This window comes from Cokeromyces recurvatus (assembly GCF_025118155.1).
Source record: "Cokeromyces recurvatus strain NRRL 2243 chromosome Unknown BX663scaffold_15, whole genome shotgun sequence".
Taxonomy (NCBI): domain Eukaryota; kingdom Fungi; phylum Mucoromycota; class Mucoromycetes; order Mucorales; family Mucoraceae; genus Cokeromyces; species Cokeromyces recurvatus.
Window position 1 is genome coordinate 296,277 of NW_026251401.1, and position 26,189 is coordinate 322,465.

The 26,189-nt window shown below is 31.9% G+C and overlaps 7 protein-coding genes across 7 annotated transcripts; 4 read left to right on the forward strand and 3 right to left on the reverse strand.

The window, feature by feature from the left end:
* Positions 1 to 710: 710 nt before the first annotated feature.
* On the forward strand, positions 711 to 1,097 carry BX663DRAFT_552561 (uncharacterized protein; the record flags this gene model as incomplete). Its single annotated transcript, XM_051531379.1, has 1 exon — positions 711 to 1,097. The coding sequence occupies one exon, from the start codon at positions 711 to 713 to the stop codon at positions 1,095 to 1,097; it is 387 nt and encodes a 128-aa protein (XP_051382122.1).
* A 1,123-nt stretch (positions 1,098 to 2,220) lies between these two features.
* Positions 2,221 to 3,381, forward strand: BX663DRAFT_511858 (uncharacterized protein). Its single transcript, XM_051527941.1, has 2 exons — positions 2,221 to 2,928; positions 2,995 to 3,381. Exons 1-2 carry the CDS (start codon positions 2,228 to 2,230, stop codon positions 3,239 to 3,241), a joined length of 948 nt encoding a protein of 315 aa, XP_051382123.1. The 5' UTR covers positions 2,221 to 2,227; the 3' UTR covers positions 3,242 to 3,381.
* Positions 3,382 to 4,896: 1,515 nt separating this feature from the next.
* On the reverse strand, positions 4,897 to 5,846 carry BX663DRAFT_511862 (fork head domain-containing protein; the record flags this gene model as incomplete). The annotated part of the gene is made up of 2 exons (XM_051527942.1): positions 5,347 to 5,846; positions 4,897 to 5,273 (listed from the first exon to the last, which is right to left on the reverse strand). Coding segments are annotated over exons 1-2 (751 nt in total), but the record flags the coding sequence as incomplete, so codon positions are not given.
* A 2,151-nt stretch (positions 5,847 to 7,997) lies between these two features.
* BX663DRAFT_486941 (uncharacterized protein) lies at positions 7,998 to 8,768 on the forward strand (the record flags this gene model as incomplete). The annotated part of the gene is made up of 1 exon (XM_051524707.1): positions 7,998 to 8,768. The coding sequence occupies one exon, from the start codon at positions 7,998 to 8,000 to the stop codon at positions 8,766 to 8,768; it is 771 nt and encodes a 256-aa protein (XP_051382125.1).
* Positions 8,769 to 9,742: 974 nt separating this feature from the next.
* BX663DRAFT_82866 (succinate dehydrogenase flavoprotein subunit 1) lies at positions 9,743 to 12,172 on the forward strand. Its single transcript, XM_051532332.1, has 4 exons — positions 9,743 to 9,881; positions 9,960 to 10,127; positions 10,198 to 11,491; positions 11,562 to 12,172. The coding sequence occupies exons 1-4, from the start codon at positions 9,837 to 9,839 to the stop codon at positions 11,900 to 11,902; spliced, it is 1,848 nt and encodes a 615-aa protein (XP_051382126.1). The 5' UTR covers positions 9,743 to 9,836; the 3' UTR covers positions 11,903 to 12,172.
* A 101-nt stretch (positions 12,173 to 12,273) lies between these two features.
* BX663DRAFT_436105 (uncharacterized protein) lies at positions 12,274 to 22,969 on the reverse strand (the record flags this gene model as incomplete). The annotated part of the gene is made up of 12 exons (XM_051523159.1): positions 12,274 to 12,775; positions 12,903 to 12,976; positions 13,042 to 13,269; positions 13,355 to 15,939; positions 16,038 to 20,745; positions 20,828 to 20,950; positions 21,062 to 21,171; positions 21,256 to 21,784; positions 21,896 to 21,985; positions 22,057 to 22,374; positions 22,496 to 22,608; positions 22,873 to 22,969. The coding sequence occupies 12 exons, from the start codon at positions 22,967 to 22,969 to the stop codon at positions 12,274 to 12,276; spliced, it is 9,477 nt and encodes a 3,158-aa protein (XP_051382127.1).
* Positions 22,970 to 23,191: 222 nt separating this feature from the next.
* On the reverse strand, positions 23,192 to 26,040 carry BX663DRAFT_474026 (CASP C terminal-domain-containing protein; the record flags this gene model as incomplete). The annotated part of the gene is made up of 13 exons (XM_051524215.1): positions 23,192 to 23,449; positions 23,509 to 23,679; positions 23,737 to 24,333; positions 24,394 to 24,477; positions 24,535 to 24,670; positions 24,721 to 24,776; positions 24,853 to 24,947; positions 25,021 to 25,130; positions 25,192 to 25,280; positions 25,337 to 25,495; positions 25,587 to 25,708; positions 25,770 to 25,826; positions 25,887 to 26,040. 13 exons carry the CDS (start codon positions 26,038 to 26,040, stop codon positions 23,213 to 23,215), a joined length of 2,067 nt encoding a protein of 688 aa, XP_051382128.1. The 3' UTR covers positions 23,192 to 23,212.
* Positions 26,041 to 26,189: the final 149 nt, after the last annotated feature.

The following is a 26,189-nucleotide window of genomic DNA, read 5'->3' on the forward strand; positions in this document are numbered from 1 at the left end:
TACCTCAAGAAGTCAAGAAACGACGAAGTTAGTATTTTTTTCACTAGTAATATATTAGAGAGCCATTTCCATAAAAGAAAATTGCATTTTTCAAAGTCCGACAGCGGTATATAGGGAAAGATCCCTGTGATGGAATGTAAATAAAGATAAAAGATAAAATAAAAAGAGAGAAAGGGAACCAAAAGGAAGTATAGTTTGAGACTGTTTTTATTCAATAAAAATAAAGAAGGTTAAAAGAAAGTTAAAGAAGAAGTTAAAGATTATTTTGTGTCTAAACAACTGCTTGTATTTATATTAATGAATCCTGAATCAAAGAAATAAAAATAACCGTCAAAGAACATGAGTCATGAAACAGTGTTAGTATTCGGATATACGTCTTGTTGATTCAAGAGACTGATATATGGATTATCTATTGGGTGTTATAATGATCTGATCAAGTTTTAAATAAAAAATTTATTGTTTAATCTGAGTATATGTTCCTGATATCTTTTATATTTTATTTTATTGGATCAAAGACGACCTGAATCCTTTATCAAGGTTATAAAAATAAATATTTAGAAATGATACGATGTCTTATAATTGATACATCTAGACAATTGGATGTCAATAAGTTTTATATTATTCACAAGATGTTATATACAGAGTTTTATTTCATATTCAGGCTTATATTTTATCCTGTATTATGTAATTCATCTATTATAATATTACTTATGATTATATCCAGAGCTTGTTCTATAACAATCCCAACCAAGACAAGAATCCCAGTAGGAAAGCTGCGAACAATTCTCAGACATTTGGGAATTTCAAATGGACAACTCTTAGATATACACTATCCTGCAAGGAACCTCGCTGCCATCTTAGTCCACAATGACTATTCCTCCGAACTTAAATCTACGCTTAAACAACGTGGTGTAACCGTAGATGAAGAATTTGACCCCTCCAATGGTAAAACTCTCATGGACCCTAAATACAACGATCACTCGGAATACCAACGTGACCAAATTGGTTCCTTTATTCACAAACGCAGATTAGCAACCGCATTGCAACACATCCGCGAACCTGTCAAGTTTGCGGTTGCCCGCTACTTCATCCAGTAGCAATGGATTTCCAAAGCAGTTTTTGACCAAACGATGGCCTCAAGATCCTCACTGCCTGATGATGTTTTTCTTATGGAAAATTCACAGACGCCTACTACCACAAGAAACACTTTTACTTTTACATTCGACGACAATGACTGTTGTGATTGTAGTAGCCTTTATAATTAAGTTAATAGAAATAAACCATCATTTATTACATAATAAAGAGGTTATTCAAATAAAACTAATATATCGCGCTTCACAGCATAATATTCATTCTACTCTCAGTTTTGATAATAGTCATTGTTTGAGTATTCGAGCATTAAAAATAATTATATACATTATATTATGTAATAATAATAATTCAATAGGATTATGACTGTTATATTCAATTACATAATTATTTATAAGTCATACATATTATATATAGATAGCTATAAAGATAAATATTGTTATGTAATAATATCTTATAGGATAATAATAATAGTAGCATATAAATAATTGGTATTGCTATAGCTGACATATTCACTGTGAATTAATATTGACGCGTCGCTTACCCCAGAAATAATAATTTAATATTTTTAGTAACAGCGACAGCTCAGGCAGAAAAGAATAAAAATAGATCTTATTGTAGGCAGAATTATTCGGAGAAAATATTTATGACTAATGCTTTATTATAGCAATATTTGCTTATCCAAATCATAGTTCTATTAATATCACTTACCTTGCAAAAACATATAAATAACCCTTTACATTTTCACATAATTTTTCCTTGTACAATTTTTGTATTATTTTCTTAATAAAAAACTACACGAAGTTTTCACAGACTTGTCTTTTGTCTTTTCTCTTTCTTTGACTTTTTGCTATCAAAACAGAATCAATTATTACGCGTATTTGTATTATTCTTAGTTTACCCCAGTTTAACTTGTATAAAGTTATTTTTATAAATTTATATTCAGCAGAACAATAATAGAAAAAAAGTATATTTTTAGATGTAGGACTTTTTATTAATTAATTATTCTTTCTATACAAGGGTAAATATACTAAATATGTTTATAGACAGAATTATTGTACAAGTGCACTATATATTCTATTATGACTATTTATCTTATTGAATTAAGTTATAAATCTTACAACCATGATACTATGATATGCCCCTACCGAGTGAAGCATCATTCAGCTATCTTGGAATTCCAATCAAACCTGGTGGACTTATTGACACTGCTGTCCTCATTAATCTCAACACTAAAAAAGCTGGATCCTCTATGAATCAAATTTCTTCTCTTGGAGTCAATCACAAAGGGTTTAACCGCTTACTCTTAGTACGCTTCTACAGCCAAATGATACGATCACAAATGGAATATGGTCTTGCTATCTGCACCTTGAACAGTAGTCACTTTACAAAACTTGAAGCTTGTCAAAATGAATGCATTCGACGTATTTTTGGTGGTTCTGCTAGATCATCAACCAAAGTAATGCTGCACCTAGTACAACAACCTTCAATGACAACCCGAGCTACTATTCTGCAAGCCAAACACCTTATTCGATCAATGCAACTACCCGACGATACATTACTGAACAAACTTCTACCTCATCTTCAAATGTCCAGCAGTCATTCCCACTGGTATAAACTAACAGTCAACCCACTCTGGAGAGAATGTGCCCCTATCTTGGACGAACTTGATAGGAAGGTTTTCAAACGGCTCCGTCTGCGTTTTCAAAAAACTCAATATGAAAACCTCTGTCAGGGTTTAAAGTCCAAGCTTATTCGTACATGTCGTCCTCATATGATCGTCGATCCAATTCTTTGGCTGCCCATGACGAATACGAAAAGAAGCCAAGTCCTCTGCTGGTGCCTCGGTTGGCTACCTGGCGGTATACCTCGTTCATGTCCCTAACATCCTTCTCAAATGTTCAGTTGTACTCATTCGATTGAATGTCTACATATGCACCATCGACTCCAAATGCCAAGAACGGTCACCAACCCACTCTCCTTCCTGCTAAACCAACTACCTATTAAAAAGCTAAAACACTCACAGGATGTGGCTCCTTGGACAATCCGTTGGCCAGCTATTTGTATCACTCTACATGAAATAGATTACCTCTTTCATGAAAAGCTACCTCCAGATCCTCCCTCAGAACCTAATTCACTACTGATGAAATAGTTACTCAACTAACAGTGCTAATATCCTTATATTGTTTATGAATTTTATCTTACTAATCTTTTTTTTTTCCAATCACCTTATTTCTGTCTAAATCATTATATTTATTTTACCCTTTTACACATATACTTTTATCCTTTTCCTTTTTGTCTCATAAGAGGGTTTTTCTTACTTATATACTATTAGGGTTAACTAGGGCAATACAGCAGATGAAAAATGCTATGTGCTCATTTGGCCAAAAAATAATAATAGTAATAAAAATTCAATTCTAAACGTATGATATCAGAATTGCTTGGGCTTATTCATCATTGAAATAATAGCTAGCCAATAGATAAACTAAGGAATATTATTGAATTATGTACAAGATTGATATAACAGATTACATAATGCATATTTTATTTTAAAATAGAAATAATTATCCTTTTTTTAATTTTTTTTCTTTTCTGGATGAAAATAAATCTATTTCTAAAAGATTTTTTTGAAACAAAGATTAACGCGGCTAACTGAAATAAAAGTGATCATTTTTTGACATGCTTAGTTAACTTTTAGACAATTGAGAAATTAATCAATACTATCTTTTTTTTTCATTTAGAATAGCTAAAAAACCAATACTTTTCAACGTCTTCATCTATTCTTTCTCCTTCCTGTTGTTTTACCATGATTAGGGTTTTTACCCTATCTTATGCGGATATCTTATACTGAACATAGCCGACTGATTAGATAATAACGTCTGGGCTTGGCTTGGCTAGCTAGTAGTCTACGGAAAACCAACAACAGCTATTATTCAAATATTAGGTGGTCTCGAGCACATGCAATTATATACGCCAACGACTATTATAAATATCTACAAGTTAATTCCACTTAAAAAAAAAAAAAAAAAAAAAAAAAAAACCACCACCTCAAAGAAATTGCTAGTCGATCACTTTTCCTTTGGAATATTCGACGGCCAACTATTATTTGAACTCGGTTATATATTTCTCCCCCCCCCACACACACACTCCTTTGATACTTTATTTGACCTTGACTCAAGAGTACTTTCTTGGCTTAGTGTTGACATTCAATAATGCTCTTTATTATTATTTGATATTTTCTTTTCTTTTCTTTGAAAGGGGTTCTTAATCTATTCTATTCAACTGGCCTGTGCAATACAATCCCATACTATGTGCTCAGATGAAAGCAAAAAGTATATACATGTTTAATATTCATATTAATTTGTAACGGATAAAATAAGTTTATGATCCAATCCCAAAATAAAAAAAAAAAGTTTAGTATTTTGATAAATAAGATTTATCTTGCATTAGCTTTTTATTATTACTACTACTACTACTACTATTATTATTATTATTATTATTATTATTATTATTATTATTATTTTTGAGAAGTGTGCCATTAAAGTCTAATATAAATTGAAAACTTGTTATTGATTGATGTATACTTTCTATAATGAAAATTAATATATGATGTATATTTATATACACATACATACATGTATATACATATATATATAATGCTTTGAATAAAGGAATTATGTAACAATTGATATATAAGAAAGGAATATTCTTTTTTCTTTTCTTTTTTTTTTAAAAAAAACGGAATTTCGTAATTATACATTGTGAGAAAAGGATGAATGCGTTGTCTATGTATAATATGTCGTTTTCTCTTTCTTTCTTTCTTTCTTTCTTTCTTTCTAGTTCAATAAATTATGAATTTGCATTATAGGACATGGTTTGTTATTTATATTTTCTGTTGTAGAATGACTACTTTCATCTTTAGTTGTAGGAGTGTATGTTTGTGCTATTGTGGAAATGGGGGTATCTGGCAAAGTAGGTGAGGGAGATAAGGTGGTGTTATTATCTCGTTTCATTAATGAAGCTGTTCCTTTCGTTGAAAATGAGCCGTTTTTAAACTTTTCCAAATAAACCGGATCTATTGTCCAATAACCTCCTTTTCCTCTATGCTGTTGATTACCCGTTAATTCAGATTTTGGTATTTTCTTGAAACATCGATTTAAAGATAAATTATGTCTAATTGTATTCTATATGGTATATAAATATATTAAATACATGTGTATATATTGTAAAAAAAAGGTATATTCTATAAAATCTCACCTGCCATCCTGTATCTTCTGCATTATATAAGGCTGGATATTTTTTAGTAATCCAGGTATATATATCTCTTAATGTCATACGTTCATTTTCACTTTCTAATATAGCTTGAACTATTAAAGAAGAATACGAGAAAGGTGGCCGTCGCCTTTTTCTAGGAGGTTTCATTACATTAGGTGACATTGGAATGAAAGATTCAGATACAATATGTGTTTGTAATTGTTCATTCTGCGCTTCTAAACGATATTGTTTTACAGATGCAATAATATGAGGATGACGCATCATAACTGGAATGGGCGGTAACTCTGTCGTCTCCTTTTTTTTATGTATTACTTCTTCTTCTTCTTCTGCTACTACTGCTACTTCCTCATCCTTTATCAAAGGAGTTAATAATGTTGAAGTTGGATTCATATTATATATGTGTATAAATATAAGCTTATATAAATATGTACAAACAAACAAACAAACAAATAAACAAAAACAAACAAACAAATAAACAAAAAGAAAACAATAAAAGAAAAAAGAAAAAAGAAAAAAAAAAGAAGAAAAAAAAAAAATAAAATAGTAATTTTTATTGTTTCAAAATATACAGTAAAAAAAAATAATAATAATAATCAACATCCGACATCCAATTAAAATTCTCCTTTTTAGCCTGTTGTGTGTAAACAATAATATAAGGTATAGCTGTTTTCTTCTTTCATTTGTATGTGCCAAACTTTTTTTTTTTTTTTTTTTTTTTTTTTTTTTTTTTTTTTTTTTTTTTTTTTTTAAAAAAAAAAAGCAAGATTGGCACTACTTGAGTATCGTATGAATCATTTCTTAGTGAATGGTTATGCAAATTAAAGCTTTAGTTTACTAATAGAATTTATCCACATAAACAACTATGGAAAGATTAAGCATCATGACAGAACTAATAGAGACAGTGAACCTATTTTTAGCCCTTATATGATGAAGTAAAAAAAAAATAAAATAAAATAAAATAAAATAGTATATATTTATATATTGAATCTACTAAAACGAAAGTAGAGAGTTGGTCTTTGCTTGTACAAAACAAACATGATTTCCAAAAAGATTACTTTAAGGTAGGTATAAGCTATTTGCAATGAAAATTTAAAGTAGATTATTCGTTATTTACACAAAATAAAAATAAAGCCCTGAAAAGAAAAAAAAAAAAAGACTAAACTGGCCTGTACTAATTAAACTATGTACATTACATAATCAAGGCACATATTATAATGAACAACAAGCATAATAACGCATAAATACTTGACTGTATACATGATTTATATGAGATAGCAGCGTAATGATAATGAATACTAATCCCAATTGTAAATGAACTTTTATTTATATTTGTGTATTCTATGCTTGTTTAATTTACAAGTTTACATGCAGGTGGATTTATAAACAAACATGCAGGGAAAAGAAAAAAAGATCACATGCACTTCTTTCCAAATTCTCGGAGTACTAATCTAGAAAGGGATTTCCTTCAATGAGCATATAAAAGTCAATATGAAAGAACAAGTAAAAAATAATTCCAGAAGGGATAATCAATAAATTTAGTATATAAACTTTATTTTCTTGTTGTTGTTGTTGACCATTTCTTTTCAACAACATGGCTTGCAAGAATAACGATATATGATAAGATTCTTCTTTTTATCACAGTTTATCATCATTAAAGCATAGGGTGTATAGACTAATTAATATACATCGTATGTAGGAGATTTGCATGTAAATCAAGAGAAGGAGTAGTAAAATAATTCACTTTTTTTTTTTTTTTTTTTTTTTTTTTTTTTTTTTTTACAAGCCTTGGAAACATATTGTTTGTTTGTTTGTTTGTTAGGCATAAGTAAAAGTAGATAAACGGGGCTTTGATCTCACCAGGAAAAAGAAAGACAAACTAAATAGAGACATTGTCATACTTGAGCATTTACTGCAAAGATGTCCCATTATTATATTTCTTTATTCGGTGATCATAGTTATCATCACCTAGCCACAAATATTTCCATTTTATAATTATACAACGAATATGCATGTGGCGTTAATATATACCAATCATATTATTATTATAAAGGAGTGAATTCTTTTCTCTTAGAAACGCGGGCAAGCATAGTGTTACTCGAATGTTATTATTTTTTCTATTCTAACAAAGATGGAAATTCATTTAATTCTTACTGTTCTTTACTTTTACTTTTAACTTTTCTTTTTCCTTTATTTTCTTTTTCTTTTCTTTTCTTTTTCTTTTCTTTTTTTTTTTCATTAATAATACAAGCACACAAAAGATTTTACGCGTAAATTACCCGGGCTTTTTTATTATTATTATTCTCATGAGTGACCAGTATGATTTATCAGAGAATTATTATATATGTCAAAATCAATCAACTACAACAGAATCATCTTCTTCAACAACAATAACTTCTCCTCACTCGTCCCTCTTTCATGTACAAAACTCATTCAATCATTGGTTATCAAATACTAAACACTCTTTTGATTCAAACCTGAATATATCACTACAAGAATACAAGACAAGATCAACCACTCCCTCAAATTCATTATTCAAACAAGAGGAAAAGGATGATCTTTATTCAATATCAACTATACCTTATATTTCACCTTCTTTTGTATCATCGAATATCATTATGCTACCAACTTTCATTATGAATGAGCCAAGAGAGTTTATCAATACAATCCCGTCTTATCCAGCACAGTGTAATGAACAATGTACATTAGAAACTCTATCCTGTCAACAAAAGGCAGAGATGAAACAGCCATTATTGTATCCATTTCCAGAATTGAGTCATAGTTATCGTTTGAATACTTCATTACCTTCCTCTACTACTAATATCACTCAATGCAATTTAATAGGCAATAAAAGAAAACGAAATCAATACTCTAAGGAACGACAAGATGATAAAGAAAAGTATAAACGAGGGGGGGTCTTGAACGATGACGTTAAAGGGGGAGAAGATGAAATAAAGAATATACTAGCCAATCAAACCGTCGATCAGTTACAGAATGAACTCGACTTTCTAACGAATGAATGTTCAACCATCTTAATCATACTTGATTCATTAAGGAATGCCTTTACGGCCAATATATCGACTAAACCATCAAGGACTGTCAATTTTTCATCCATGACTACCATCATTAATTTCACAGCAGAAAATACAGCAAACGAAAGGACATCAGCCTACCCCTTTAAGTATCAAGAAGCAGCAACAACAACAGAAATGATGCAAGATAATAATAAGAAATGGTGTCATCAATCAAATACGAATGTTGAAATGAATCGTGAGATGAGGATTGCTTTTGATGATTTGACCCTTCAAGTGAGACAACTAGAGAAAAAATTAGAAAGATTAGAAGATAAGAGTCAAAATTTATATTTAGAAATCAACACTGCTAATCAAAGGAAAAGCAAAGATTAAGGGGTACAATAACTAATAGTAATAATCATATTTATACATAAAACGCGAATAATAATAACAACAACAATAGTATATTACCTTCAGATATTTAGTACAACCTATAAAACAAAATATTATAATTATTATTATCATTATCATTATACAAAGCGGTCAGTCAGTGTTGATCTATGATCATTAAGGTTTGCCCTCAATAAGTTCCCATTACACTCATTCTCATATATGCTTATATTTATCTATACATATGGGCACGATACTGTTATGAAATATATGTTACTCCTTTTATGTATACCTTTTTTTTTTTCCTCGGTTATACTCGTGCAATGAACATTAATATATACATATAAATAAATAATATCAAGTAAATGTACTTTATGTTAATGAATAAAATTAACTCGTCACAGCAAATTCTTATCAGTACTAGTAAGTGATAGTGGAAAAAACCAGTTACTCGGTTAAATGTTATCATTCAAAAATATCATTTTTAATCTCAAAATTTGCGGGGTAATGTCACACGTGAAGGAAATACGTGTATACTAGGAGAAACAAGGGAGGGGGGGGGTTTAGGGAGGGAGGGAGGGGTACCATGCGAAACTACAAATTAAAATTTATATAATACAAAATATAGGAACTCACCGGAAAAGAGTCGCTTAAACCAAATTTAGTTTTTACAACTCAAGGACAGCAATTTTATTTATTTTATTTTATATTTTATTTATTTATTTTATTTTATTTTATTTTTTTAATTGTTAAATTTCCCTTTAATAAAATTTACACCACCACCCCCCCTCTCTCTTACTTACAATCATGTTGAAATTCCTGCAACAATCTTCACCAAAAACAGTAAGTTTCATTTTATAGAAGGAATTAATTTATTCATCCTTTTTTTTTTCCTGTTCATGTACATTCTAGTTAAATGCCCTCCGTAAGTTATTGAAACCAGTTTCATCTTTACAAATTAAAAACAAGTTCTAAATCCCAAATTTTATTTTTTATTTTTTCACACATGCATATATAGATTCTAATGTAAGCCGATTAACTTCTCGAGCTCTTCATACTTCTAAACCTGCTATGCAAGTTATGTCCAATAACCCTCTTCGAGCTAAAGAAGCAACTGTAAGAAGAAGAAAAAAAAAACAACAAAAACAAATATCATAAAATAATAAATTAACTTTTTAGTATATGTATCTATAGGGCCCAATTGCTAGCAAATATCCTGTTATTGATCATGAATATGATGCTGTTGTTGTTGGTGCTGGTGGTGCTGGTCTTCGTGCAGCTTTCGGTCTTGCTGAAGCTGGTTTAAATACTGCTTGTATTACCAAATTATTTCCTACTCGTTCTCACACTGTTGCTGCTCAGGTAAAAAAAAAAAAAAAAAAAAAAAAAAAAAATAGAAAAAAAATTTTGTATATTAATTCTTCAAGTTTAGGGTGGTATTAATGCTGCTCTCGGTAATATGACAGAAGATGATTGGAGATGGCATATGTATGATACTGTAAAAGGTTCTGACTGGCTTGGTGATCAGGATGCTATTCATTATATGTGTCGTGAAGCTCCTCATACAGTTATTGAACTTGAAAATTATGGTGTTCCCTTCTCAAGAACTCCTGAAGGAAAAATCTATCAACGTGCTTTTGGTGGTCAAAGTTTAAAGTTTGGTAAAGGTGGTCAAGCTTATCGTTGTGCTGCTGTAGCTGATCGTACAGGTCATGCTATCCTTCACACTCTTTATGGTCAATCTTTACGTCACAACACAAATTATTTTATCGAATATTTTGCTCTTGATTTGATCATGGAAGATGGTGAATGTAAGGGTGTTGTTGCATTGAATATGGAAGATGGTACTATTCATCGTTTCAGATCTCATAAGACTGTCCTTGCCACAGGTGGTTATGGTCGTGCTTACTTCTCTTGTACTTCAGCTCATACCTGTACTGGTGATGGTAACGCTATGGTCGCTCGTGCTGGTCTCCCTCTTCAAGATCTTGAATTTGTTCAATTCCATCCTACTGGTATTTATGGTTCAGGTTGTCTTATTACTGAAGGTTCTCGTGGTGAAGGGGGTTATCTCGTCAATTCTGCTGGTGAACGTTTCATGGAGCGTTATGCCCCAACTGCTAAAGACTTGGCTTCTCGTGATGTCGTTTCTCGTGCTATGACTTTGGAAATCAAAGCAGGTCGTGGTGTAGGTCCCGAAAAGGATCACATTCATCTTCAACTCCATCACTTGCCTCCTTCTGTCTTGCATGAACGTTTGCCTGGTATCTCAGAGACTGCTGCTATTTTCGCTGGTGTAGATGTGACTAAGGAGCCTATTCCTGTCTTGCCTACTGTCCATTATAATATGGGCGGTATTCCTACTCGTTATACAGGTGAGGTGCTCAAGGTCAATGAGAAGGGTGAAGATGAAGTTGTGCCTGGCCTCTATGCTGCTGGTGAAGCTGCTTGTGTCTCCGTTCATGGTGCTAATCGTCTTGGTGCTAACTCTCTCTTGGATATTGTTGTCTTTGGTCGTGCCGTTGCTCATCATATTGCTGATAATCTCGAACCAAATACGCCTTTGAAACCCTTCGCTGCCGATGCTGGTGCTAATACAATTGCTAATTTGGATAAACTTAGAAATGCTACTGGTCCTAAACGTACTGCTGATATTCGTCTTAATATGCAAAAGGTAATGCAATCTGATGCTGCTGTCTTTAGAACACAAGAAACTCTTGATGAAGGTAAAAAAAAAAAAAAAAGTCCAAAGTAAATTGATAAATAATTCTCTTATATACATATATAAATATATAGGTGTTACTAAGATTGATAAAGTTTGGGAATCCTTCAGAGACGTTGGTGTTACTGATCGTGGTATGATTTGGAATACTGATTTATGTGAAACTCTTGAACTTCAAAATTTATTGACTTGTGCTTCTCAAACAATGCATGCCGCTGCTGTTCGTACTGAATCTCGTGGTGCTCATGCTCGTGATGATTATCCTGATCGTGATGATGCAAATTGGATGAAGCATACACTTTCATGGCAAAATCAAGAGACAGGTGAAGTTTCTCTTAAATATCGTTCTGTTACTGCAACAACGCTTGATGAAAATGAATGTAAGGCTGTTCCTCCTTTCGCTCGTGTCTATTAAATAGATATAACACAACTACTTTGTTTTCATTCTATATTATTATATATTTCTATTCAAGAAAGAGAGAGAGAGAGAGAGAGAGAGCTCTTCTTTTCTCCCTCCCTCCCTCTTTCCCTTCCTCTCTTCATCTCTTCTTTTCCCCTCCCTCCCTCTCTCTATCTCTTTTTTCTTCTTTTAATTAAGGCCAACATATCTTCATATATGTATATTTTAAATATTATATGATAAAAAAAATTTTGCCAATTTGATATAATTGAAAAAAAATATATATAAGCATATTTTCTTCGTGTTATTTTAATCATCTAATAGGATATAGATGTATATATATACATGTAACTTTTAATAAACTAAACAAACAATATTATGATCTATTATTGTTGAGGACGACGTGACGAATTATATTTGATAACTGCTTCCTCAATCTTTTTGAAAAATTCCTCTCTATTATATTTATCTGAAATGACCAAAAAGGGTTCCCAACTTCTACTTCTCAAGTAGATGGCAATACCCGTGGGTTCACGCTTAATCGTCTGAATTTCTGTAAACGGTTCTTGCCATTCACAAACCAGTTTTCGAGTTAGTATAAGCATTAAACGATGATTCGTCAACATGGCTACACGTTCATCATTTTGTACATGACAATGTGAAAGATACGTATCATCCATGTATTTACCACCTTCAACGTCCTTAAGCCAATATTGTCCAATCGCCTCACGTGATGAATAAGGCGTTAACGTCCCCTCGGGACTAATATATCTAGGATAACGTACTCTTTCAATCATATTTGTATCTGTTGGCGTTGTTGTTGCCCGAATGCCTTCTGTTACATTATTTGTAAAATCCAAGAATCCAATAGCAGGCTTTGTAACGGCACTAAAAAAATAAAATAAAATGTCAAATTAGGCTCTCTCTCTCTCTTTTTTTTTTTTTTTTTTTTTTTTTTTTTTTTTTTTTTTTTTTTTTTTTGGTTAATTTCCAACCATATAATCGATCTATTTACCCAACAAGTCCTTTTCCAAAACCTCTAAAGAATCCACCTACTCCTTCTTTTGTTGCTCCTTCCATGGGCCGTGTCTATAGAGACATGTTAATCTTTTGTTTTTCTACTTTTTATCTTTAATTATTTTTTTGTCACTTACTACAAGGCCAGAAAATCCACTTGCAACACTATTTGCAAAAGACGTTGCTCCCTGAGTGACACCAACCAGGGCATGCTTAGGTCGATTCTTGGCCATATTCATTCGTCTACGATCTTGGTATTCTCTATCCATTGTAGCTGCTGATAATCCTTTTCCAATACTTCCTGTAAATTTCGTAAAACTATCTGTGACTCCATATACGCTCTTTTGGATAAATCCACCAAAACCCTAAATGATGATAAACAAATTAAAAAAAAAAAATGAAACGTATTTTTATTATATATAAAGAAATAAAATAAAATAATTTACATACCTTTGCAATACCGTAACCTAAATCCTGTGGTCTATCACTCATAATCAAACCTTGCCATGGCTCATAAAATAATTCAGCAACACCCGAACTAAGATTGTTAAATAAACCTACAGGATTACCCAAGAAATCTGCTGAACCAAGGATACGATAGACTTGATAAATAAATTGATCACTGTAGTGTAATAGGATACGATTAGCAAAATCACCACCACTCGCCATCACATTCTCAATAGCCAAGGCATTAAATCTTAGGGGGGCTTGATTGATATTACCGATTGTCATGGTGAGTGCATTCAGGATATAGGCCCAAGCTGAGTCAGACTGCTGAGCGTTATTGAATGTGCTATCTTGGCCTGACCTCAAGAAGGATAGATTAAATCGAATCGGTTGAATACTAAATACTTCAAAGTACATTTGAGCAATGTTATTCTCTGGTTTGATATCAGGGATATCAGTTGTAAATTCCCATAATTTGCTATGTTCTTCTTCTTCCTTTTGTCCGGTTTTAGGACCTTCAATATGTATAAAATTCATAATTGCATACACAAATGATTCTTCTATTTCAATACTCATTTCTTGTAATAGTATAGAAAAATATTTAAAGTAAATAACACCATGTGAGTCATCCTTGACACGATCTAAAGCCATCTGGACAGTAGGTAATATCTGATTCTCTTTACGATTGCCACCGTTATTAGTCAAATTGGTAGGATAAAGCAGAATGGGGAAAACGGATCCATACATTTGATTGTCAATCTGTACCCAATCAATATTCCAACGTAATGAATGATATAAATTAGAATCCGTCAGTTTTAGATTAATACCTCTAAGGGTAGCATAAGCTATTTCCTGTAACTGTTGATTGATTAACGAGATGCCTACTTCTTTTAATTGAATTTGGAAGATAGCGTTTATAGTCATGTCTATATCTACTGCCTCGAATCCTTCCTTAGTCACTGAATCAACAGAGGTCACTGAACTCGCTGAGCTTACGCGAGATAGATGACCTGAGGAGGAGGAGGAGGAGGAGGAGACAGGTTTGAAATGGCTTTCACTTTGGCTGAAGGGTGTCAATTCAAGTACACGTGTTGTACCAACCATCTTTGTATCAATGGACGTGATGACTTGTTTCCCATCACGCGTTGTATGACGGAAAGGTAACATACTACCAATCTCTTGTAAATTGATGCTTCGTTCTCTTCCATTAATATTCACTATAATTTTCTTATCTTTATAATCAGGTAAATCCCAAGAATAAGGAACCGTTTGTTGAGCAGGTAAACGATATCGTTTTATACGTGGATTACGAACAGGTATTGAACTATAATCATCTCTGAGACCAACGGGGTCCTCTTGATAAAATATGATATCTTCATCGGTTTTATTCACTAGTAAATAGGGCCAATGATCTTCCTTGTTCAAGACAATGAAAATAATCGCATCTTGAATCACTGTAGTCACCCTGACCAGCGTATCTTGTTCATTAAAATTATTTGAAAGTCGAATGTGCACATCACCAATATCTTGAATATTGAATGGTGCAGACCAGGCGTTACTATAACCTTCCAGTTTGATTGTCAATTGCTTTTCATTCTGAACGCGCATATTATAAAGCGGAATTCGTTGTTTAGCTTCCAAGATATAATCTGATTTAGTTTCAGGTACACGATAACGGATATTTTCATCCATTTGATTGCTTAATACAAACCGAGGTGTAATCGTAATCGTCTTTGTCAGCTTAAATTTACCCTGTCCTTCTTGTACATGAATACCAACATGGATTTCTTCTGAATGACCTTGATTTGGTAGAGCAACATCATAAACAGTACCAATAGCTTCAAAACTCAATGGTTGACTCCATTCCGTTGTATCCACTCGAATCAATGTTCGATTACGATTATCAATATTGGGATAAGAATATAAAAATGGCTCAGGTGTAGGTCCTGGTCGACTGATGACGATATTTTCATTAGTTGAATAAAATGCTTCAGACCAAGCAAGTTTCTCCTTGAAGCTGATTGGTAGGCCTGTCTTATTCAAGATAACATAAGGACTGAAGATACTATACTTTCTAGCTCCTCCTGAATCAGGTATATCAACTGTGTTGATGCAAATATTTAATTTACTCTTATTATCCTTGTTGACTAACTCAATTGAGTGATCAATATCCAAGTCATCTGTTCTTTTCGTACTAATGATGGCATATTCACTACGCTGATAATCCGTATCCGGCATCTCTATCCTTAAAAGTACTAAATGATTGTTTTCGATAACATGAATTGGTGTCACGCCACCTTTACGCAGATAGGAGCTGAAGTCTTGACCAGACGTTTTATCAACAATGCGAAAATTGAAATTAAATGGCAGCAAATTTTCAATCTCAATAGGTGCACTAAGACGAATAGCCATAGCAGGATATTGTCCAAATAATATGCTTTTTTTATCTAGACGTGCAGCAATTTGAAAGATAAAGGAAGGTATACCATTATCTTCAGGAGCACAGTTGAATGTATTGGGTGGCTTGACTGGATTAGCAAAATCTCTCCAATGGAAAGCTTTCTCTGGCCAACGGTAACCGAAGCCAGCTATTATTATCATTTTTTTTTTTTTTTTTTTTTTTTTGAAAAAAAAAGTGTTAATATATTCACCATACTTTATTATTGTTCCTTTTTTTTTTCCTTACCATCGGGTCGAATAAGAAACTTATTTGTATATGCTTCTTCAATAGGAATAGGATAATCTTCACCAGGAGGAATCTTTTTGATCGCCTTACTTATTTTACCATTAGGATTAACAGATGCAATATCAACAGATACCAAAGTTCTGTTTTCAATAACAAGCGATGATCGAATCGTAACAATCTTGATATTATCTACCAACTTGACCTCAAAAACAATACGATGTTGAACTTGATTAATCATAGGACGAAGATCATGCATATGCTCTCCTTCTCTATTAAGATTAATCTTTCGAAGACTCTCCCAGATAGCTCCTTCAATTTGAATATTTAATTCATTGCTAGTAAAAGTGGTCGTTTCACGTCGCTTTTTCCAGTCTTCAAACCACCATGGTAAGTTACCTCCATTTTTTATCTCCTTAATAGTAGGTTCATCAGTTGTGTTCCAAACCATGATGTTGTACCCTGTTCGATTTCTCAATTCATAGGGTGCAACACGCCCTCTTTCGCCACTGTAAACAGCATTCTGTTGTTCATCCAACAAACGTAACGTGCTAATGGAACTTTCCAAAAATGTATGAGTAATATTCAAATTCAAGTTGGAATTAGAAATAATTTTGACTTTCAAGGGATCATTTTTGATAACTGGATTACGATTGAACTCTAGTCCAAAGTTCCATGGCTCTAGAAGGGGTTCCCAATGAGAATTTTTAATATTAAAATAATTGATATACGATTGGAAATCGACAGTGGCTGATAAATCCTTCGACCAATTAGCAATCTCCAAATTAAAGGGGCTCAAGTTCATATCAATCATGGGTGTTTCATGAAGCTCCTCAATCAAAATAATCTGTGCCCCTTGAAAGGAAATACGGAGTGATTCCTCTGCCAGTGCTATTTCGTTTAAGCGGTTGATTTCTGTAGCAGATAAAAGACCTTTTTGTGTATTGTTCATATTAGATGTCAATTGATTTGGAGCATTATTAATACTGGCATTATATAGTTCATAGGCCTTATTGAAGATATCTGTCACTAGCATCACATCGCGGTAAGAGAGACGCAAGACGAGAGGATCAATATTGATCACAAAATCTGTTAAAAGACCACCTTTGTCGTTTCTGGAGTTCCCATTCATAGATAGATTAACATCAAATGGCTGAATAAAACGCAATGTGGATTTATTTCTTATGTCCATACGACATAAAAACATACCCATTTGTTTAATGACAAGCGCTATCTTTGTCTGTTGAGTAATCATAACCTCTTTGGCTGATAGAACTACAGCTTCAGAGTCTGCACGATCAGGATCAGCTAATAAAATAAATTCAGCATTTATTATATTTAAGAGATAAGAGAGGTCTATTCCTTGCGGTTGCTCTTCAATATTTTGTTGATTGACATCCTCTTGGCCGTTATGTTGGCTAGCTTCAGTATTGAATGGTAAAGTGAAGAAATTGTAAAGTAAGAAGCTATGATCTAATGACAAAATAACTCTTGGGTCCTTGATTGTAATGATCATGATTCCCGAACGAATAGGATCTGGCTCATTCAGATCTAACTGAAGTTCAAATTGGTGTCCTTCTTTAATGACAGGCACAATATTTTTGAATTTGCTACGAATACCTGATCTCGTGTCATCTACAGTTAAAGAACGAACAACCAAATTGAGATTCATACAGTCATCCTTAAACATATTAAAGGTAGCTTCCATATTATTTAATGCGAAATAAGCCAAACTAGGTGGTTCTTGAATGTTGCCTTTAGCATCTTTATTATCCATGTAAATCTCCAAGCCTATGGTTTGAGCATTTAGGCTGAAACGAATGCGGGGTAATTCCTTTGATCTGTCCTTTTCAGTAAACGTCTCTGTTGGTCTTTTGTATACAGTTGATTCCTTTATATTTCCAAGAGACGTATTGACCAACATATTGTTTGTGGACTTATTCTCATCTATTTCTTCATTAGAGTCATACGAAAAAACACGAGAGAACATATTGATAGCTTCCATTAAAAATAAATACTGCCTCTCTGTTAAACGCATGGAGATATCTTTAATTTGACCACAAATATTAATGTCAGGACGATGGGCCGATGTCTCTAAAGGAATTTTGATATCTAAATTCAAGTCAGTATCAGCCACAATAGGTAACGTTTGCAATTGTGTTGAAAAATGAAACTTGGATGTGAGATTAATAGCTCGTAAGCCTGCCTTGATGGTATTGATGCAACCGTCTTCTTCATCTGCAAATGTGTTGAATGCCCAAATCTCACCCAAATGAGCAACCACAACATCTGAAGGATGTTGGTGGTATTCAGGAAATAAGACAACTGGTGTCTTAATGATAACATCAAAATGCATTTTCGTCGCTACCTCTCCAAGTTGTTGAGCAGACTCTAAAGCTGCTTGTCGAGCCATATCGTACATAGCTTTCATTTCCGCAAATTTACTCAGATAATCCATAAATTGATGAAGTGGTTGTTCCAAGAAATTAAATTGAGCAGAACCCATACGAACATAAAGTGCATGATCATAGCCCGGATAACCTCCTCGTCCATCATTGATATATGAGTTGTATCGAAGATCAATTAATTCTTCACCTTGAATGGTTAAAAGCTGATTATTGCTCATATTTTTAGTTCCATGATTCGAATTTGGCAAGTTATTTGTCAGGGTAAAGTTAGCGAATTTAGCAGCCACATTAACTTGTCCATCAACGACGATAGTAGATAAGTCACCTAACGATAACTCACCAGTTGCTAACCTAACGCCATCATTATTAAGAACAAAATTAACACTATCCAATAAGAGACGAAGATAGATACTACTGCCTTCATTGTTTAAATTCTCTGCCGATGGAAGAGGCGCTTGACTTAATGGCAGCTCAACATCTGTTGAATTTGAAGATTCAATTGATGTGATACTGTTTGATGTACTAGTAGTCTCTTCATCAACAAATGTATGCAATATGAAATTGTATAAAGTCAATACAGAACTTTGCGTTACAATGAAATTCAATGTTGAGAGTGTTACATGAACGGTTTGATCAATTCCTTTGTATTTGCTCATATATTCAGGACTGGCTTTATCACATCGAGTATATTCTACATTGACCAAATTTTTTATATTTGCTTCAGGTTGTGTTTCATCAGATTGAAAGGCATACTGATCTGATGTAATGAGGTATTTGAATTCATTCCCATGTTTCATACGATCAGTCACATCTAAGGACTCTAAGGAAACATTGACTGACATATCCATAGGTCTCATCTTTAAGTTTAAAATTAAGTTTTGCAAGTCCACCTCGCACAATAAAGTCTCTGAAATAAGACTACTAGTGGTATCTTGTTTCTGTGACTCTAAAACATTGGCGAGTACACGATCCACTTTAAAATCGAGTTCGAATACCCGTTCTTCAATGTTAATTGTTTCTTTCTTTTCTGTGCCATGACTAGAGTTTCTAGCCATTTCTGTTCCTTCTATATTTATTGTCTTATCAACAGAGGAATTCTCTTTGAGTTCACTATCTAATTCGCTATCTGTATCAAAGAAAATATCTTCATGTCCTTCTGTCCATAAATGTGTATTCAATAATTCAAACCATTGATAATCCTTCCCATTTTTTCCTAACACATTGGTATAAGGGTATTGTATGTTCAAATTTTGTTCATCATTGCTACCCAATATACCAGAGGCTTCAATCAAACGTGGTAACTGCATAATAGCGCGATATTTGGTATCTGAAAAATTAACTTTCAATAGTGGCAAATGGCCTGATATCTTAAATCGTGGCATTTCAATTGATTTTCGGATAATACATAACTCCATTAAGAATGTCATATCGATAGGGTCTACAAAGTGAAGATAGCTGAGTTCATCTCGAGGTCTACGTACTTGTACTAAACAGGTCTCAATCGAATCACCCACAAGTATTTTAGTTTGAGTTAACTGTACAGTAAATCTGTCATACATGAGGTCTCGCAGTTTAGCGGTATCATCTATTGTTGATTTTGATTTCATTAATGCCAAAGCCTCAGGAGGAGCCAAGTTACTCTCAACATTAATATGACCTGCATCAATGACAATACCACGTGATTCAATGGAAGTACAATCTTCAGGAATGATGATGACAGGTGCATCCATATCAATTTGTAAATCAATGGTTGTATGCTGATCTAATGCAAATTCTAAACTTGCGCGTGTTTGGTTTTTAATATCCTCCAATGTGTCACCTGCCACTTCAATCAAAGCATTAATACTATCAGCGCTTGTCTCAGGAGGTGTAAAGAAGTCAATAATTTCATAAATAACCAATGGATTATAAACAATATCAATGTTACGCATAAATAATGCAATTGCATTGTCCGCACGATTATCCAATGGCTTATATTCAAATTTAATAGTGAAAAATGGATCATTTACAGAATCCTTAATAAGTGCATTTGCCAAAGATGATTTTCTTCTTTTTCGTATTCCTTCATTATCTTTATCTTTTGCACTCATTAGTTTGTAATAAGGTGAATCGATACGCTGACCATCGTATAAGCAAAGGTCACCAAGTGTAGCAGTCGCTGTCAGGGATTGAATATATTTAATCATACCTAGCGAGACATTATCGAAGACAAGCGAAATCAAATCGACATGATTTTTATGAGGATTTTTACGTACAGTAAATGTGCCTTTGTTAAGTGAAGTGCTTAAAGATAATAACATTGTCTATTTTTTTTAGAAAATAAATAAGTTCAATATAAAGTTATATAAATATCTATATTATTATTATTCGTTTCTTTAAACTTACATCTTTTGGTAAATCAACAGAGGCTGCTATAGCAGCTTTATCAGCATCATAATCAATAACATCATAGAATTCACGTTTTTGTTCCTCAGTAAAGATCAACTCGTCATCCTCAGAGATATTATTCTGTTAAAAAAAAAAGGAGGGGAAATAAGCATTGCATAAATACGTATATATACTTATATATATGTATGTATGTGTGTATGTATATATGTCTATTTTTGTTACAATCCTTACGTTTAATGAATTTGATGTAGAGTTTGATCCAGACCACCAATTAGTGATACTCCAACCCTGCTTACTTTTATTTTTTTCAGCTTCTTCTTTACGTCGCTTCTCAATAGCAGCTACATCAAACAAAAAATAAATATTTAATCATGAAAAGGAAAAGAGAATGAAGTTAACTTTTTTTTTCTTTTTTCTTTTTTTACCTAATCGTGCTTTCTCACTACGGAGCTTAGGCTTTGCCAAACTACGATAAAATCGAAGGTCTTCATAACTTAATTCCCATTCTAATTGCTTTAGTCTTTCCAACTGTTCCAGAGAAGCTCTATCTAATTTATGCTGTACATAGCATTCAACATATTCCTTTCGATCATCTCTTCTCTTCTTTAAACGATTCCAAGTCCAACGCTGATTACGTTCATGTATTTCCGATAATACAGCATTGCCTGCAAACCTGAAATATTCAAGTGGATTTGATTTAGGTTTCACTTCAGGTGGTGGATGAAGATGCTTATATTTCTGCTTTTTAAGATAGGAATGAAAAAGGTCAATCATCAAGATGGTATCTCTATATTGTTCATTATCAACAGTAAATGAAAGTTCGTCAAATAAGAGAGCTGCATCGATTTTAGGCGTGCTACCTCCAAAATTCTTAAATAACTTGACTCGGCCTGTTCCTGATACTGGTTTCAAAACATATTGATGTTCTATTGGTATATGATTCTTTGTGGCAATCTATTGTATTTATATGTATGTATATGTTTGAAGGCAAATAAATGATTTTTAGGTGAATACTACTTGTATAAAAATATATACATATATGCTAATATCGAAAAAAAAAAGTACCAAATTTTTAAACAACGAATGGTTTTCATTTTGAGATAAAGTTGATGTATTTGTATCCCAATAAATAGTCAATGATTCTAAAGTAACCAACTATTTTTTTGATTATTTAAAATAAGGAGATATTAGATTTCCTAATGACTCTTTATGTGTGTATCTTTTACCTTATGGATAATATTCACGGCTTCACTTATTGTATTTGCAATCCAATTTTCATCTGTCGTAATAGCAGACAATTCACTCAACGTAATACCTGCAGCAAATTGATGATCAGTAGAAATATTATCTTCGTATCGGACATGTATATTTGTAATAGAAAACTGCAGATTATTTAAAATCTTTATTAAAAGTTGATTAGCAAATGTATCATTTTTAGCATCTTGTGATATATCATGCTGATTTGTATCTATTGTAATTTCTGCATTTTCTAGTTTTCTCATTTTAGCTTCCTGGTCTCTTTGTGCAAGCTCCTCTGCAGTCATCTAGATAATAATTTATGTGTATACACATATTTTTTTTTTTAAAAAAAAATGCGCGGGCAAAAAAATAAAAATAAATAAATGAATAAAAGTTTGAACCTTAAATAAATAAATAAATATTTACAGTGGACTCATTCCTTGGAACTGCTAAAACAAAGACATCATTGACATTAATTACAACAGGCTTTCCTCTTAAATTATTCCAGGGAATAGTTAAAGTAAGTTCACCAAGATAACCTTATATTATTATCATTATTATTTAAAAAAAGGCATTAATAGGTTGAATAGAAACAATATATGCAGCATTAGGTAATTAAAATGGAGTTAACAATTACCTTCCAAGACATCGACAGGTAAATTAAGTTTATCTAATGCATCTCGTCGAAGTTTAAGATCACGTAGAGTTACCTGGCCTTATATTACATATATATTTATGTTTATATTATTTAATCACTTTTTATTTGACTTTATTATTGTTCCTTTTTTATTATGTTATTATACCTGACCAGATTCCAACTTTAAGCTGACTGTAATTCAAATTAGAGACATAGGCACCTAAAACTCTATTCAATAGAGTAGAGACAATGGACTCTAACATTTCTTAGTGTTCAATTTAGACAACTTGTATAATAATAATAATAAGAATAATAATAAAAATAAAAACAATAAAGACTGATAGAATGCGGTATTAAGATTATGCAATTTTATATTCCATGTGTGTTTCTTTTTTTTTTAAAAAAAAAAATAAAAATGACATAATAATTATTGTTCTTGAATTATAGGCTCAAAAAAAAAAAAAAAAAAAAAAAAAAAAAAAAATAGTCGAGTTGTACAACAAGGTTTAATTATTTAAAATTTTATTTGCATCATCATTATTTGTTGGAAAGTTGATAGCTTCGTGATCATGTCGACATTCCCATAAACTAAGTTGATACAAAGTAATGACTACTAAAAGATGAAGTAGTAATGAATAAACAATGAAAAAATAACGAGACCATTTATGTGAAAATAATATACGCGTCAGATTAAGCGTTAGTTTCTCTGCTGGATTCAACGCATTATATCTACGGCTCTCCTCCTATTTATTTGAATAATTTGTAACTATTTTTAATTTCTAGGTACAAGTATTTTTTTTACCTTTTTATGGAACTGAGTAAAGGGGTTCATACTTTCTTCATATAATTTACTATATTTATCAGATGGATCATCGATTCCCTTATTAAATGAAGTTTTCTTAAAGCTTCGTACAGGCATTCTATTCTTATTACTTGATTCTATTGAATCTATATTTACAGCAACAGAGCGATTCTTTATTTGATTTAAAGTTAGAACTTAATACATAGACATACAATATATAATACTTACTGTTAAAGGCTTATCATATTGCTGATCTTCTTTCCAGACATGTACAAATTTAAGTCTTTCATATAATTTTATATTATCAGTCTTCAAGCTTTGTATTTCTGTACGTGCATCTTGTAATGAAGACTCTAAGGTTCGCGTTTGTTCTTCTAACTCTGCATTTCTCTGCCTAAATCTATCTCTTTGGCTCATTACGATAGGTAAAATACCTTTATCATCTTTTCCTTTTAATTCACTAGAATACCGCGATACTGCTCCATCTGAAGTACTGTTAGGTGTCCCTAATGGGTTCTTACTATTTATTGCTTCAATAATGGATGAATCCGATGATTGTTGGCCTACACGAACGAGATCTTCTTCTAAACGTTGGACTAAAATCGTTTTTTCGCTCAAGGTCTGACCAAGTTGCTCCAATTGTTTTGTCTTTTCTTCATATTCTTCTTGAAGATCAGCAAATGATACTTTAACTTGAGTATATTCATTTTCTAACTTTTTATTCTTTTCCATCAATTGAAATTCTAGACTATCTTCAACATTATTTCCTTTCTTAAGTACATCGTTTGCTTGAAAATCGTCTTCTCCTGTTGAAAATTCGACATACTTGAACAGGAAATTTAATATCCTGGACTTTATTTCCTTTTCTTTTTTTTATTCAAATACCTTCATTATTTGTAATTCACGCTTGATTTCATCATAGTCTTCAAAAGACTTTAACTTTTTCTTTAGATTCTCTTTTTCTTCACTCTAACATACATATTTATACTTAATTTTTTGTTGTTAAAATTCAATAGCAAATTTTACCAACAAATTTATTTCATTTGTTAATTCCTTGATTTTTTTTGTTAATCGTGTTTCGGTTTTGTGAAGTATATCCTTATATGTTTCAACATCTTTAATCAATTTTGTTATTTCAACGTCATATTGTAATGCTTCATTTCTAATATCTTGATCAATATATATTCATGTCCATCTACAAACTATAATTACCTCTCATTAACGTTTCTTGATTCAGAAAGCTTTATATTTTCTTGTTTCAAATCTTCCTATACACATAATTGTTATATATACATATATATTTTTTCTTTCATTTATCTTTTCGAGAATAGATTGTCATTTTACAATTTGTTTTTCGAATTGAATAATTTTTCCGTTAGCACGTTCAAGATCCATAATAACAATATCCAATTCAGCTAATTTGCCTATAACTTCTTCATCTATACATAAAAAAAATATATATGTGAATAGATGTTGATAAACATATTCAACATAATGTTATATATATAGTACCATATTTTTGATCATGACCAATAAGTTGTGCTTGTGTATCATCATGAGATTGTCTTAATTCAGTCAATTGGTCCAAAGCTTGGTTTAATTGTTTTTGAAGATCATACTCTCTATCATGAAATGCAAAGGAATTAATATGCTTTTCTTTTAATTCATTTACATTAATATTACCGTTCTTTGTATTGTCGAATTTTATCATTATATTGATCTCTCATTTCTTGCTCTATTGAGCTGGTATCTTTTGACTTCTTTTCGATTAACTATAATATTTATGTCTGTTAAAATGTATACTGGAAAATGTATACGACATTTTTACCGAGGCTTCTAAATTTGATACTTTTTGTACCAATTCTAAATTTGTTTTTTCAACTGATTCCAGGCGTTTAATAGTTGCATTTGCTTTTTCTAACTGTTCTTTCAAATAACTATTTTCGTTTTGTAATTCAGTATTATGAATTATAGAAGCGCTCTGGTCCTTTTTTTTTTTAAAAAAAAAAAAAAGAAAAAAAAAAAGAAAAGAAAAACGTTAAGTAAACATAAAAAGTGCATAAAAATAGAAAAAGTACCACTGCAGCTTCAAATAATGGAACAGGATCGGGTGCATCTGCTAACAGTTTATAAACTGTTAGAAATGCGTTTTCTGCAAATTTTGTGCGTTTAGTAATGTTGTCGATTTCACTTTGATAACCTAATAATATATACATTTTGAATACGTAATAGTAAGAAAGAAACCATTCATAAATATTCACCTTTCAAAAGCGGTTTAAACTTTAAAAGTTTATCTTCATCAGGTATTTTTTTAAATTCTAACTTAATAAATAAGTTAAATGGCGTTTTAACTATAGAAAAAGATTTTATGCACATACCTCTTGTTTGTTCAGCAAGTTTTTTTCTAGAAACTAAACCATCCTTTTGATTTTCAACAATGACAAGACCTTGTTGGTCGAGTTCCTTTTGTAAATTAGAAAGTTGAATTTCTTTCCAATATTGAATTGCGGAAGAGAATTTATCTTCACTCATAAAAAGAAATAATAAATAAATAAAAAAAAAAAAAAAAAATTGATTTTTTTTTTTTTTTATTTTTATTCATGATCATTTTTCAGCGCGTAGCATAATTTACATACCCGCTTGAATCTTACATAATAAGGAATTTAAGCAGTTGAAAAAGA